The following is a 14,091-nucleotide window of genomic DNA, read 5'->3' on the forward strand; positions in this document are numbered from 1 at the left end:
GCATCCTTGGAAACTTTGAGTAACCCTGGATTTCCTACAGTTTATTATTGCACATAAATGTAACCTGAGATTTGGAATGCTGTGTTCTGTCTGTGTGAACGATTGCCTTCCGGAAGAACATACCCACAACATAGACTTGAACCAATCCTGGGAACTCAGGTCATGGGTTGTGGTTGCCACATGCTGCTGCCCAAACTTTGAGAACCCTGCTGTTCCCTCTGGCTTTGTGGGCACTAGGCCAAATGCACAGGGAGGTGGGAGCGTATGTAGAGACTTTGGGTACTATGCTTTGACTTCTTGCTTCATACCCTTTAAAACCCAAAGACTTGCCTGTCAGTGAGGTTCAGTGGTAACTTAGTTCCATCCCAAGTGATTATCATTCAGGGACTTTGAGATCCAAGGCCCCTGCAGGTTATCAGTGTACAGACAAGAGACAGGTAAAGTTGGCCTTGGCCCTTTTTGGTAACCTGCATGGTATAAGAGAAAATGTGTTTATTGGAATGCATGGTAATTTCTCCTGGTGCCTCTAGAGGAGTGAGGGCTTGCTGTTCCAGAATTGATCTTGTCTCCCCTCCTTGGTCATGTTAGCCCCTAGGTGTAGTGTACCTAGTCCTGGGCTTGGAAGCTGTTAGGTAAGTCCTGTTATGCCTCTGCCTTGGTTTCTTCATTGGTAACATGGGAATAATGGGACCAAACTCATAGTGTGTTGAGAGGGTTAAATTTAAAATTCCTCAGTTATTTAGATACTCACATTTTTTCTGAATCTTTCTCAAGCATGAGTTGAAGATATTCTCTATGCCCAGCATTGTAAAGAAAACAATTGAAATTCTAGGGATGTTAATAAAGAGTGGTTTTGCTATAAGTCAGGAGCTGGCAAACTGTGGCCTGCTGCCTCTTGTCATATGCCTGTGAGCTAAAAATAGTTTTTAAATTTGTAAGTAGCGTGAAAAATCAAAAGAAGAATAATACTTTGTGATACATGAAAATTACATGAAATTCAGGTCTCCGTGTCCAGAATAAATTCTACTCGTCATTATTAGATGTGTGTTATGAAAATTTATACTCGATTATTACACGATTTTGAATTTCATCAGAAAAAATTAAGGGGAAAACATTTTTTCTGTTATTAATGCCTTCATAATATCCTTGACTTTATTGTTTGTCCCACAAAACCTAAAATATTTACTATCTGGCCCTTTACAGGAAATGTTTGCTAACGCCTGATGTAGGTCATTCCACATTTTTGCTAGATGAGTGGTTTTCAAACTGTGGCTATTGATTCATTATTTGCCTTGAAATTAGTTTAGAGGGTTGCAAATGTCATTTTTAAATAGGTGAAATCAACCAGAATAAAAAAAGAGAAACTCTCAGAGTACCTTACACGTGGTAGGGTTAATTATTGCCTTATGAAATGTTTTTTTCCAGAGGGATGTGTTGAGTGTGTGTGTGTGTGTGTGTGTGTGTGTGTGTGTGTGTGTACACACATACGGTGAGTCATCATGTTAAATAAAAAGTGAATCATGGTCACATAGTTGGAAAGCCACAAGGCTAGACTGTAAACTCCACGAAGGCAGAGAGCCTCTCTTTGTTTCCTTGGGCCTGACATAATGCCTGGAAAAAACAGGCTTTTGTAAGTGTGTGGAGGTTATGAATGAATGAGTTCAGGGGAGAAATAAAGGCAAGATGACTGACCATTTTGCACCCAGCTACTAGGTAAGTTCGGGAGATCTCTTCCTGCTAAGTGGAGCAAGCAGCAACTCTGTGCAGGCTGTGTCCTGGAGTAAGGATATACTGGATCCTTGGGTGGGCAAATAGTGTTTTCTTTATAATAAAGAAAGCAGGATTTATATAGGAAGCGGGGTTTGAGCATCATACCAAAGGATAGACATACCATGTGATGAGTGTGCTGTATAAAAGGGGAACAAACAGTCACTGGACCAGGAATCCTGATTTCAGGTGTCTGTTCTGTCCTGAATGCTGTGAAACTTGGACTTAGTTTCCCATGCATCTCTGTCACTTCCTCCAACCCAGTGGAAGTGAGGATGGTGGTCATGGCCATTGTACACCTCAGCTGTGAGGATCAGATAGGGGAATGTGTAGGAGAGTGCCCTGAGAGTATAGATTCTCATTCAGAGGCAGTATTCATTATTCTACCCCGTTAAAATCTATCAGTCCTCTGCTTTGGGTGGGGCATGTGCTAGGAACAATGGGAACTAGAAGTTCCAGTAGAAGTTCAGAAGTTGCTATTAATCTTTTCACTAGTTTAACAGCAAGGACTGTAAGGTTCTTATAAGGTCCTTGAGGTAAGAACACTATCGTCCTCATAGTTAAATTGGCAAAAAGACCAGTAACAATGAAAGTTGTAAAATACCACAGCAGAGGAGATGTCACAGGCCATGAAAACCTGGGGAAATGTTCCGACTCTGAAAGAGGAGGTGAATGTTCTGGGTGCAGGTGGGGAGCGGACGTGGAGGAGAGGTGTGTGATTCTCAGGTAAAAGGGAAGGCCTGGCCGGGTGGCGGTGGTGGCAGCAAGAAGGGGAAGCCCCTGTCGATGAAAAAGTCCCTTCTGAGTAAGTGGTTCCCTGGGCTAATTGGTACATTACTCTCTGTGATGGGCCTGATGGTGCTGAGGTAACAAAATGAAAAATCAAATGAGAAATGGAACCCGGGAGTCTAAAAAGTTAGTAAATTTTGACATTAGAAATATAATCAAATTTCACCAATGCTTTTCTGTAGTGACAGCCAAATCCATCCGTGTCAGAGCAACAGCCTATGGTATGTGGTTTCATGTGGCTTTTCTTCCCCTTTTCTCTTTTCCTTTTGCAAAATCAGCATTAGGCTATTTGGAGGACAGGCAAGAACTATTATGTTAAATTGTGCTACCTACAACTTAAGCTTCTGTCTTTGCTAAAGCTGCCAGTTTTTATAAACAACAGAAGACAGAAAGGGTTTACTAAGAATAATGTTGAAGCCCAAAAGAATCCTACAGCCTATAAATCTTAATAGAGGTTCTGAGATTCCAGCAGGCTGGATGTGTCTCTTTTACCCAGGCTCACTCCATCTTGGCTCCCCTGTGATGACTCCAATTTTCTCGAAACACAGGCACGGTGCCTTGAATTTACTTGTGGCACTATTTGCCTACAAACAGGAATACATGCATATAACCTATGCAAATCAATAAAAACATGTCAAGACCCCTTAGATCGCTCTACTCTTCTAAAATGCAATTTATCTTGCTGCAAATGAGAGTAAGGGGCTAGGTAACAAATAGCGTCTGATCATTTAACTAGCACCTGTTGTCAATGCATTTGAAAACCACATTTTTCATTTGACATACAGTAAATTGCATTTTCATATATATCGAATGGAAAAGGGAGTTGGGATGTACATATGCAGCCCTTTATGAATTTTATGAACAATGGATATTTCAGAGCTGTATGTTTAAAAGGGTCACGTCAAATGCTGCAAATCTATTTGTTCTTTCCTGCGTTGGTTGTGAACACACCATACTTTTCTTATGGGTGGGTGTTGAAGCGCACCACCGCTGAAAGTATAATTATAACATTCATGTTAGGTGAAGGACAATTACTATAATTTTTGTATAAAATTGAATATAACTTAAGTGTGTAAATGTGAAATATTTTTTAAAAAGTTTCTCAGAGGAAAACTGCTTTTTATAAATTACATTTTTCAGTCAATCCCTTTATTGGCTTAATTTATGAGGGTTTTTTTGTTTGTTTTGTTTTTGTTTTAAATGCCATATTTTGTTTGCAGATGGGTGGCTGTTGTACAAATCCAACAACACTTAGGCTTATCAGCAACAATGGTTTTCACATTAGTGAGCATGGTTTGGCAGTATTACTTGACATCTGGAACAAGCTATATTATACTAGACATATCAAGTATAACTGAATGGATCATTTCACTGGCATTTGTTTCAAAAACTCCCACTCTTCAGCTTTTGCCTGGCTGTCATGATACGACGGCAGTGAGTCCCGTGTTCCCCCAGCTTCTGTGCCTCTCATTTGCCTTTGACAGTCCCATGTGTACTTCCTATCTTGAGTTGAGCATTTTGTAATAGTGGCCGTGAAGCTGTGTTGTTGCATTTGTCTGCCTCCCTGGCGCCCCCAACATCTCTCTCTCTCTCTCTCTCTCTTTTTTTTTTTTTTTTTTTGCCATGATACCAGGCAGCTGCGAAGGTCAGGGGCATTGTGACCACTATAGCCAAGAATCAGGCTGTCATGTATGCTTTGCTCTTGTTTTGAGTTCTTGATTGTGTGCCCCCCCGGCATGTCTACATTTTTGGGTAACCGAGTCACAGGGAGACTTGCTTTGTTGAATTTCGTGTAACTTGGATAGAGAGAAGAAAAACCGGGAAAGGGCCCTCTGCGTTACATCCATAAATAAAAGAACCACATGGGGGCAGAGAGGGAAGAAGTTGGAAATATAAGGAAATGGTAGTAGAAGGTTAACACTTAAAAATCTCTGTGTAGTTGGGGTACATTTTGGGGTGGACAGTCACAACTTGCAGGGTGAGACTACCCCCAAAATTTCATATCATCACTGCTACTGATTTACCTTATGGCTCATGGGAAGGAATTCACCTCCTGGGACGTCAAATGCCAAGGGTACTTTCTAAATAAGAATGCATTTCCTTCATGTAGTAATGCTGTTGCAGCTGCTATTCGTGTCATGTTTTTATTTATTTGTCTTGGGTGAGAGCTTCTTTCTTCAAACTCAGCAAGGTACAAACAGGCCCACCTAGCTTACTGAGTAGATTCACACTAACTATTCAAATTAATTAAAGGGAAAGAGAGACTTATTAAGTCAAGTGAATAAAGAGCAAATCTCAAATAAAAGGCAAAAATCAAATAATAAGAAAAGTAATGTTTTAGTCCTGTTTGCATGGAATTTGGTAAAACTTTTTTTTATCAACACAGGCCTGAAAGTTGAGGATTGAGGCTAACAAGGTGTTTATTATCTGCACCAATGTCACTGGAAGGAACTGCCCATGGTGGTCTCATTCTTGGAAACAGAGAAGCAGCTTCAGCCCTTTTAACATTGCCTTTTAGGTTAGCTGGGGAGAGATGCGTTCATTCATTCAGTCTTCCCTTCAACAAATATTTCTTGGTCATCGAATGTTATTGAAAGCACTATTGAAAGTGTGGAATAGAGGCAGAGCCAACAATAAATGATAACAGCAATAGAAACCAAAGGATTTAAAAATCCCACTTAAAGCTGCATCAAGAAGAATAAAGTACTGGGGTGCCTGGGTGGCTCAGTCAGTTGAGCCTCTGACTTCAGCTCAGGTCATGATCTCATGGTCCGTGAGTTCGAACCCCGCGTTGGGCTTTGTGCTGACAGCTCAGAGCCTGGAGCCCACTTTGGATTCTGTGTCTCCCTCTCTCTCTGCCCCTCTCCCACTCATGCTCTGTCTGTCTCTCTCTCTCTCTCTCTCTTTCTCAAAAGTAAATAAACATTAAAAAAATTAAAAGAAGAATAAAGTACTTAGGAATAAACTTAACCAAGAAGGTGAAAGACCTGTACCCTGAAAATTACACAAATGTCCTAAAAGAAATGAGAGAAGATAAAATAAATGGAGAGACCTCCTGTGTTGGTAGACTGGAATACTTAAAATTATTAAAATGTTCATGTTATTCAAAGCAATCTGTAGATTCAGTATAATTTCTATCAAAACCCCAATGACATTTTTTTTGCAGAAATACAAAGAACCATCTTAAATTCATCTGGAATCTCAAGGGACCCTGAATAGCCAAACCAATTTTGAGAAAGAACTAAGTTGGAGACCTCACTGCTTGGTTTCAAAACATACTGCAGAGCAAAGGTAATGAGGGTAGTGTGGTGCTGGCTCAAAGACAGGTGTATACACCATTGGAACAGAATAGAGAGCACGACCCTTGTGTATATGGTCAAGTTATTTTTCACAAGGGTGTCAGATTACACAATGGGGAAAAGACAATCTCTTCGACAAGTGGTGTTGGCAAAACTGGACATGCACATGCAAAAGAACAAAGTTGCGCTTTTATGTTGGATTAAAGACCTAAAAGTAAATTCCTAGCAAAATTAGAAATGGAATTACTTTATTATTCAACCATCTCACTTTTGGCTTTATACCCAAAAGAATTCAAAGCAGGATCCCAAAGGGAGATATTCGCACCTACATGTACATTGTAGCATTATTCAAAACAGCCAAGAGGTAAAAGCAACCCAGGTCTCCACTGACAGATGAATGGTATATGCAAAGAATTCTATGCATAGCATTGGATATCATGCAGCACTAACCAAAGAGGAAATTCTGTTACATGCTACATGAATGAGCCTTGCAGATATTATGATAAGCCAAATAAGCTGGTCACAGAAGGACATGTACTGTATGATTCTACTCATATGAAGTATCTAAAGAAGTCAAAATCATAGAAACAAAGGAGCAAGGTGGTTGCTAAGGACTGGGGAGAGAGGAAAACGAAGGAGATTTCGTGCTTAGTGGGTACAGAGATTGAGTTTGGCAAGATAAAAAAGTTCTAGACATCTATGTGACTATCCTTAGCACTACTGAATTGTACAATTAAATGTTTGCAATGGTAAATTTAATGTTACGTGTTGTTGCCACAATAAAAATCAACGCCACCAAAGTAAATGTTGGTCCCTACCCTCAGGGGATCTTGGAATCCAGTCAAAATGTCATTTTAGCTTATTTGTAGTTGAAATTACTATAGGCAGAGAATGGCCAGGGAAGGCTTCCTGGAGGAAGTAAGTCTTGAGTTTTGGTAGTTAAAGCCCCTACTCTACTTGGTAGGTCTTTTTCACCTTGTGGCTGTTGGTAAAGTGATTTATGTTTCATAATATGTCACTGAAGTAGAGTGTGAGTTTTCTTTGGGAGTAATGCTTTACTGGCTAAATTAGCTGCTTTCTACTCAACGTCCCTATTTATTCAGCAGGCCTACAAATTTGCTTTTGTCATTCTGAGACCCACTGATGGGATCCAATGCTAGGTATCCAGGCCGAGCCACCTCATATCCTGCCTGCTTCTTTACATGTTTTCATATACATCTACCTATTTACTTTACAATTCCAAAGGAGAACTAGGCTCATAAATCTTCAGGATACCCCCAAATGAATTATAATTTTACTCACTAGAGTTGTTACCTTAATGCCTCTCTAATTATCTCGTGTACTTAGACTTTAGATACTGGGTAGGAAAAGTGAATGCGGTATTGACAACAAGCTGCATTTCTCTTCTGTTTAAGTTCATCTGCCTCAGATACCTTCATAGATCCATTCTTGCTCTTGACCTGCTTTTCTGTCTATCACAGGAGGCTGTCACCTGCAGGAGCATTTCCCAAGTTCTCATCGGGTGGCTTCCTTTTTGGTTTCACTAATGGGAGACCCTGGAAGGAGACTGGATGGTGGGAAGAAGGGACAAGCCAGGGTACTTCTCCCCACTCTGCCTCTGCTGGCTACTCTGTCAGGGGCTGAATCTCTGCTGTGGCTCCAATTCCTATGGGATGTGGCCCACCAGGGTTCTCCCTTTAATGGGAGACCTTGTCCCAGCCCTCTGCTGTCTCTTCAGCCTGAGGGTGGTTGTGGTTTCTTGCTGTTGCTTCTCCATCATTTGTATATCCAATTCCCTGCATTAAATTCCTTCTGTTGTAAATATTTAGAAACAGCCGGCTCCTTTTTTTCTAGGTTTGACCCTGAGGGATAATGGTTCTTTTGTGTCTGAGGACTTCTTGGCAGTCCATGGGCCTTCCAGGAGCTCTACACAGTTTGGTCATGTAAAAACCCATACATACACTGAAGGAAATCAATGTTGGAAACTAACAGCATCAGATTTGATGTGGCCACACATTTCAGTATCATTTACAGGAAGATGGTGTTTGCTGTGTCTGTAGCCAGAAGCAAAAGCAATTGATGAGAGTGTGAAGGTGAACTGGTTTGTGTTTCATGAGTCTTATTTTACTTGTGGTGGCATATAAATTGTGAAACTGGGTGAAAATAAGTGCTGGAGTCCCAGAATTTATTTTAGATCATCAATATGATAAACATGGTGTCTTCCCGTTAAAGAAACCCCCATAGTCGTAATTCCGCATGGTTACTCCATCCAGTTTAATAAGGCCATATTTATTATATGAGCACCTTGATAGTCTGGCGTCATGCTAGAAACAAACTACAAGGAGAGCCTGGTCAAAGCTAAAAAGTGGTGTTTGGGTTGGGAATAGAAAGATTAAAAACTCATCTATAGATTACATTGATATTAGTCTGTAGCCATTTTTGCATCTTACTTGAGATTAAAAAAAAGTATAGAAGGATTGTTAGGAAAATTGCAAATGGCAGAGCGTTTTATTTTAGGAGCCTTATATTCCCTTTGGGTTATATTGGAACTGCCCCAACAAGCTGGCAAGTCCTTAATAGCATCAGGAGTTGGGCATTCCCATTCAAACTTAAAAGTGTTGAAAAATTAATATTATTTTCTACTTTCTTTATTCCCCTCCTTGGTTTTTAAGTTGCCAAAAAATACTGTATGGGTAAGAAACTAGTGTTTTCCAATTGCTCATGTACTACCATCTAGTTTTCTTAAGGGGTAAACTTTGGATGGAGAGAATAACTGTTGAACGGTATAGAAAACATTAAAGTCAAAGCAACAACATAATGAACAATATTGACTCAGCAGATACATGGGGTCCTGGTGTTTAGCAGCTAAGAAATCACTCTGTTCCTACTCTCATGGGGCTTATAATCCCCTGAAGAGTGCAATTAGGATGATAACCATGCAAAGTTCCAGAGGCTTTGAGAGCGGGGAAAGGTATCTAGTTAGATCTGGTGAGCTGATATTTGAAAGACAAGAGGAGTTTACTTGGTGTGGATATCAAGACAAAGGAATATCTTGGTAAGAGGGACCAGAGTGTCAGGGGCTCCTGGGTGGCTCACTCGGTTAAGCCTCTGACTTCAGCTCAGGTCATGATCTCACAGTTTGTGGGTTTGAGCCCCGTGTCGGGCTCTGTGCTAGCAGCTCAGAGCCTAGAGCCTGCTTCGGATTCTGTGTCTCCCTCTCTCTCTGCCTCTTCCCCACTCATGCTGTGTTTCTGTCTGTCTCAAAAATAAATAAACATAAAAAAAATAAAAAAGAGGGACCAGAGCCAAAGTCCAGAAGCATGAACACCAGATAATATATTGCCTTATGGGAAGTGACATAGAGATATTTTAAAGTTGGATCTTTATAAAAGTAAGGTAACAACCTCTTTTTTTTTAATTGTTGTTTTCTTAACCTCACCTAGAAGAGGATAATTTTGGAAGAGGTGGTTGTTCAACATGATTGAATATGATTGGGTGTTATTACTTGCTGATGGGACTTAATTTTCTTGTGTTTAAATGTGATCCATTATCTTGTGTCTAGAACATATTAAAATGACTTTAAAATGAGAAACAAGGCAACTCTGCTTATTTCAGTGCAAACGTACTTGCTTATTGAACTTCACTGAAGGATGCTGGGATATTTGAATACTAAGATTATACAGATGCCCAAATCCCAGGATTATAGGATGAGGACAGCCCTTTGTGATTGTGTGGCTGGTCAGATCACAGTGGTAACTCAGAGTGTATTTTCACTTTTTCTAAGCATTATTCTGTTTTGGTCTTTCTTCCTGGCTTCTTTTTTTTTTCTTTCTTCTTTCTCTCCTTCTGACTCGAAACTCATCAACTTGCAATACCCCTGATAAAACCCATTTATAATGCTGACCAAATTTTCTGGCTTCAGCCAGCTGTTCAGTTTTTTCTTGTGGAAGGCCCCAAACTTCTCACTACTTGTTCTGAAGATAAATTAGCGACTTCTAAATAATGCAGTGAACCCTAATTCTCTTTGATTAGTAGCGAGTTAGATGATAGCGACCCATTGAAATTGGCCATCAGCATAAATAATGAGTGAATGAACTGATAAAATGCAAAGTCACCGGCCGTCATAAATCAAATGAAATCCACTTTCTCTGGAAGTCACTGAAATTAGAAGTCCATGCTCCTATTAATTATTTTGCCTTCTGAAGACGACAGTGTTATAAATCAGCCTTGAAAGGCCCTTCACTTAGAAAGCTGAAGGAGTGCGGCTGCCTGCAAATTGCTTTGTGTACGCACCTAATTGTTTCTTAAGTAATCCACCTTTGTAGCATGGCTTTGGGAAGCAAAGAAGGTCCCCTTCCATTGAGATCCATGAATGTGGCCTTAGGAAGGGCCAAAATGGAGAGGGCAAGGATCCACCCCTTTCCTTAGAAAAGATATCCCCAAGGTCCTTATTTTATGGCTCAGACCCCCATCAGGACCAGGCATTGTTGGAGTGGTTTTCTTTGGTGGGATCCAGAAAGCTGGTTGTAGGCCCCAGGCCATTTCATCCTCTGGTCTCAACTCCACTTCCATCCAGGCCTGAGAAGCCAAACTTCACTTGATTTCACTGAAAACCAAGATTTTAAAAACTGGGGAGAAAACAGAGATGGAAAACTTCTTCTCAAGCTCATTTTCAAGAGTTGTTGTAATCTGCATATATTAGTTGCGAAATGACACATAATTTTTGCTAAAAGGTGGGTGGGAAATTACATTCATTTAGGAGCCTGTTTTGCAACAGACATTTAAAAAAGCAACATTCTGTGGAAAAGAGGTTAATTGCATGGTAGGAAATGTTGTAAATTAGTTTTATTTTGGACTGCTCCCTGTCATATCTGAGGTTCTGAAGTTGAGACTACTGATTTAAAAAAAATAAAAATACTCTCCTGGAGGTAGTTGCAGAAATTTGGTCCAGCTTTGACATGTGACCCTGAGTCGTTAGTAAATCTGGACAGAGCTCACAAGGAAATTCTCTGCTTTCCATTGAGTGTGTATGATTTTTGTTGGCCTCTGTGGAGAGACAGATGGCAATTTTATGGGAGTGAGGACAGACAGCAGTGGGGGGTAGTTCTTGGGACCTCTGGGTACTAGTCAGGTATACAGGGACTGGAAGTTTAGTATGGACTCCACAGATGGGGATAGAGTGGGGAAAAGTTTTAAAAGGATTCTTTTTTCCTTTTTAAAAATTTCTTAACATTTGCTGCAGCCCAGCCAGATTCCCCTGGTAGCCTGTATAATAAATGTAAAGACTAGCCTAGGAAGATGAAAATTATCTCCTGGATTGTAGGAAGCACATCCTCTTCTTTGGTGATAATTTGGGTGTCCTTCCCTGTTCCGAACCATCCACACAAAGTGTGCATGTGTGTGAGTGTGCACACGTGCATGTGTGTGTGCATACACGTGCCCATATAGCTAAAAAAAAAAAAAAACCCTAGTATTAAAATGAGTGCTGTGCAAGGTGCCTGGTTAGCTCAGTCGGTTGAGCACCTGACTTGGGCTCAGGTCATGGTCTCGCAGTTTATGGGTTTGAGCCCTGCATTGGGATCTGTGCTGACAGCTCAGAGCCTGGAGCCTGCTTTGCATTCTGTGTCTCCCTCTCTCTGCCCCTCCCCTGCTTGTGCTCTGTCTCTGTCTGTCTGTCTCTCTCTCTCTCTCTCTCTCTCAAAGATAAATAAACATTAAAAAAAAAAGTGTAATGCTGTACATTTTCATGTGTGAGTAGGTTCTGATGTTGGGGTTAGTTGCTGCTAGATGATTTATGAATCTAAATAACCCAGTTTGAGAATAAACAATACAGAGTTGAACATTATGTTATAAAACAGGAAGGAGCAATTACTCCCTAGGATATCGAATACTGAATATATAGATTTTCTGGGTTGTGTCCTTGAAAGCAACCAAGTCTGTAATTTCACAGGGATTCTATGGACTATTCCATACCGTAGGGATGAGAAGATGTACTAATCCCCTGTCCTACCTGTAATCGTATGATTCTTCTTGCTATGGAAGAGAGGGGTCAGGGAAGAAAACAGCTTTTGGTTTTCCTGAACTGCTTCTGGAAATCTATGAAGCCCTGGCCAGTGTTATGTGCTCCAGGACAAAGCAAGACCTCTGTGGTGACTCCTCCCCTACAGTGGATGTCATGTATGTTTTTGTTGGTCCTGTTTTTGCCTGGCTTCACTTTTAGTATTATTGTTATATGATGCAGGCAAGCAATAAAGATTTGTTGGTTGTTGGAAATGCAGTAAGGGTGGGAGAGGAGCCCCTCTGAGTTAGGTGCTCTAGTATTTGTTAGATTTCCTTCTGTTTCTGAGGTTTGTAGAGGTTAAGCTAGGTCCTGACCATCTGCACAACTGTGTCCTCCTGGAATGAAACATTTATCACTCACGGTTTATGGGTTTTAGAACATTCGTTTTTTTTCTTGGGTGATGTTCCCTTGTGTGGTGCATAATCAGGGTGACCATATGTCCTGATGTCCTGATTTCCCTTGGATAGTCTCAATTTATGCCTGTTTTTCCTGGTGTAATTATTAATTGCACTCTTTCCCCCCGCCTTTCACTCTCAGAACTATCCAGATTTAGATGATCACCCTCTATGTAATACTTGAAAGGAATGTTTATGTTTGTTGCCCCAGTGCCACAGAGACAGTGACATATTGAGATATAGCCAAGGCTTTGGAAATATGCAGACTTTGAAGTTATTCCCTAGCATATGACCTTGGGCAAGTTAACTTCACTGAGCCTATGTTTCTATATCTATAAAATGAGGGTCATTGTGCATCCCTCACAGGTTTGTGCTGAAGATGAAATAAAATATGTAATGAACCTAGCTAATTTCTGGGTAGATAGATAGGTAGAAGCTAAACAGTTACAAGCCAAGAAACCTGGTGAAGGGGCAGAGGCTTTGCCATGTTTCTGAACCCGTCTTTGACATTGATGCAAACAGTTAAGTCAGCATCAGCCCGGTGTAACAAAGAGAAAGAAAATATTCCCCCTGCCACTTTAGTGTGGAAAAAAATGCGAGGAAAGATCTTCTCCCCAAAGGCTCTTGGAATGCCCCATAAAAAGAGAGGCAAAAAGATAGTCACATATGAGAGAGAAGCTGAATTTGCTCTTCAGTCAAACAAAGGATTGATTTAGCATCTAGCAAAAGGAGCAGGATGCTGACAGAAGATGCAATAAATGGCTTTGCCTTTCAAATGTTAATATGATGGTGAAAATAATGCTTTGTTCTTGAAGCCTCTGTCTCTTTATCTGTGAAATGGGAATAAAAAGATTGGAGGAAGAATTAAATTGGGTCATAAATGTAAAGGAGTGCTGCAGAGTGCTGGGCACACGTGAGAAATCATATTTTTCTTGTTTATATGGAGCTAAGGTAACCACACAACCTGAACACTAGCCCAGGGGTAAAATGACCATACAAAGCGATACCATTCCACATCATAAGATTCACAAGTCTTTAAAGCAATACTCACTCATACCTTGTTCTTTCTCTGTGAAGTTGCAGGAGGGCACACACAACTCTGTTTAGCTGGCCCAAGAGGAATTGGCATTTTTTAAAAGCAATCTGTGTGGCTTTATGGAGATTATTATTCCCTTTCACGTTTTTAATTAGAGCAAAAAGAGGTTTATTTTTCTCAGGATTCCCAGTCTCTATGGCTCAAAGTCTGTAGAAGAAGGTTATTGAGTGCCCGTGGCCAGGCCTGGCTGTCTGCTGTGACTGGCTCTGTGCGACTCCTTTCTTTTGGAGGGGGGGTGGTGAGGGACACACAGTCTGAGGCCCCTGTGACTACCCACTAACAGTACCCTAGCCCCTCTGTCCACTCCACAGAGGCAGGCATCAAATGTGGACCTTGCCTTACTTCAGTAAATGGCAGTGTGTAGCTCACACTGGGCCAGGTGAAAAAAGCTCATGCCTTTCAGGAGCTCTTCATAAGAGAAGATGAAACATACCAATGCCGGTCCATATATTCTTTTGATACCTGTGGAAACCTTCCTTCTAATGCCACAGTGCTGTCTGACAACGCATAAGCCTCTCTACCCAAACTAGAATAGTGTTTTGCTTCTCACCTCCCCCCATTATAACCTCCCTTTTCTTTTCTTTTCTTTTCTTTTCTTTTCTTTTCTTTTCTTTTCTTTTCTTTTCTTTTCTTTTCTCTCTCCTCTCCTCTCCTCTCCTCTCCTCTCCTCTCCTCTCCTCTCCT

General features: G+C 40.8%; 1 protein-coding gene across 8 annotated transcripts in view; it reads left to right on the forward strand.

Annotated features, from left to right (window-relative positions):
- LRMDA (leucine rich melanocyte differentiation associated) overlaps nt 1-14,091 on the forward strand; it is a 576,509-nt gene that overhangs the window by 388,764 nt on the left and 173,654 nt on the right. For 2 of the 8 annotated variants that reach the window (XR_007460915.1, XR_007460918.1), the window contains exon 3: nt 5,723-5,847. The exons of 4 other annotated variants lie outside the window; for them this stretch is intronic. Coding sequence is in view for 1 of the 4 variants with exons in the window: in XM_049646253.1 (XP_049502210.1) it covers nt 5,723-5,771 (49 nt within the window). In the remaining 3 variants the exon portion in view is untranslated. Of the gene's footprint in view, nt 1-5,722; nt 7,378-14,091 lie in introns of those variants that run through there. 2 more of the 8 variants (XR_007460917.1, XM_049646253.1) reach the window with 2 other exon arrangements.

This window comes from Panthera uncia, chromosome D2 (assembly GCF_023721935.1).
Source record: "Panthera uncia isolate 11264 chromosome D2, Puncia_PCG_1.0, whole genome shotgun sequence".
NCBI lineage: Eukaryota > Metazoa > Chordata > Mammalia > Carnivora > Felidae > Panthera > Panthera uncia.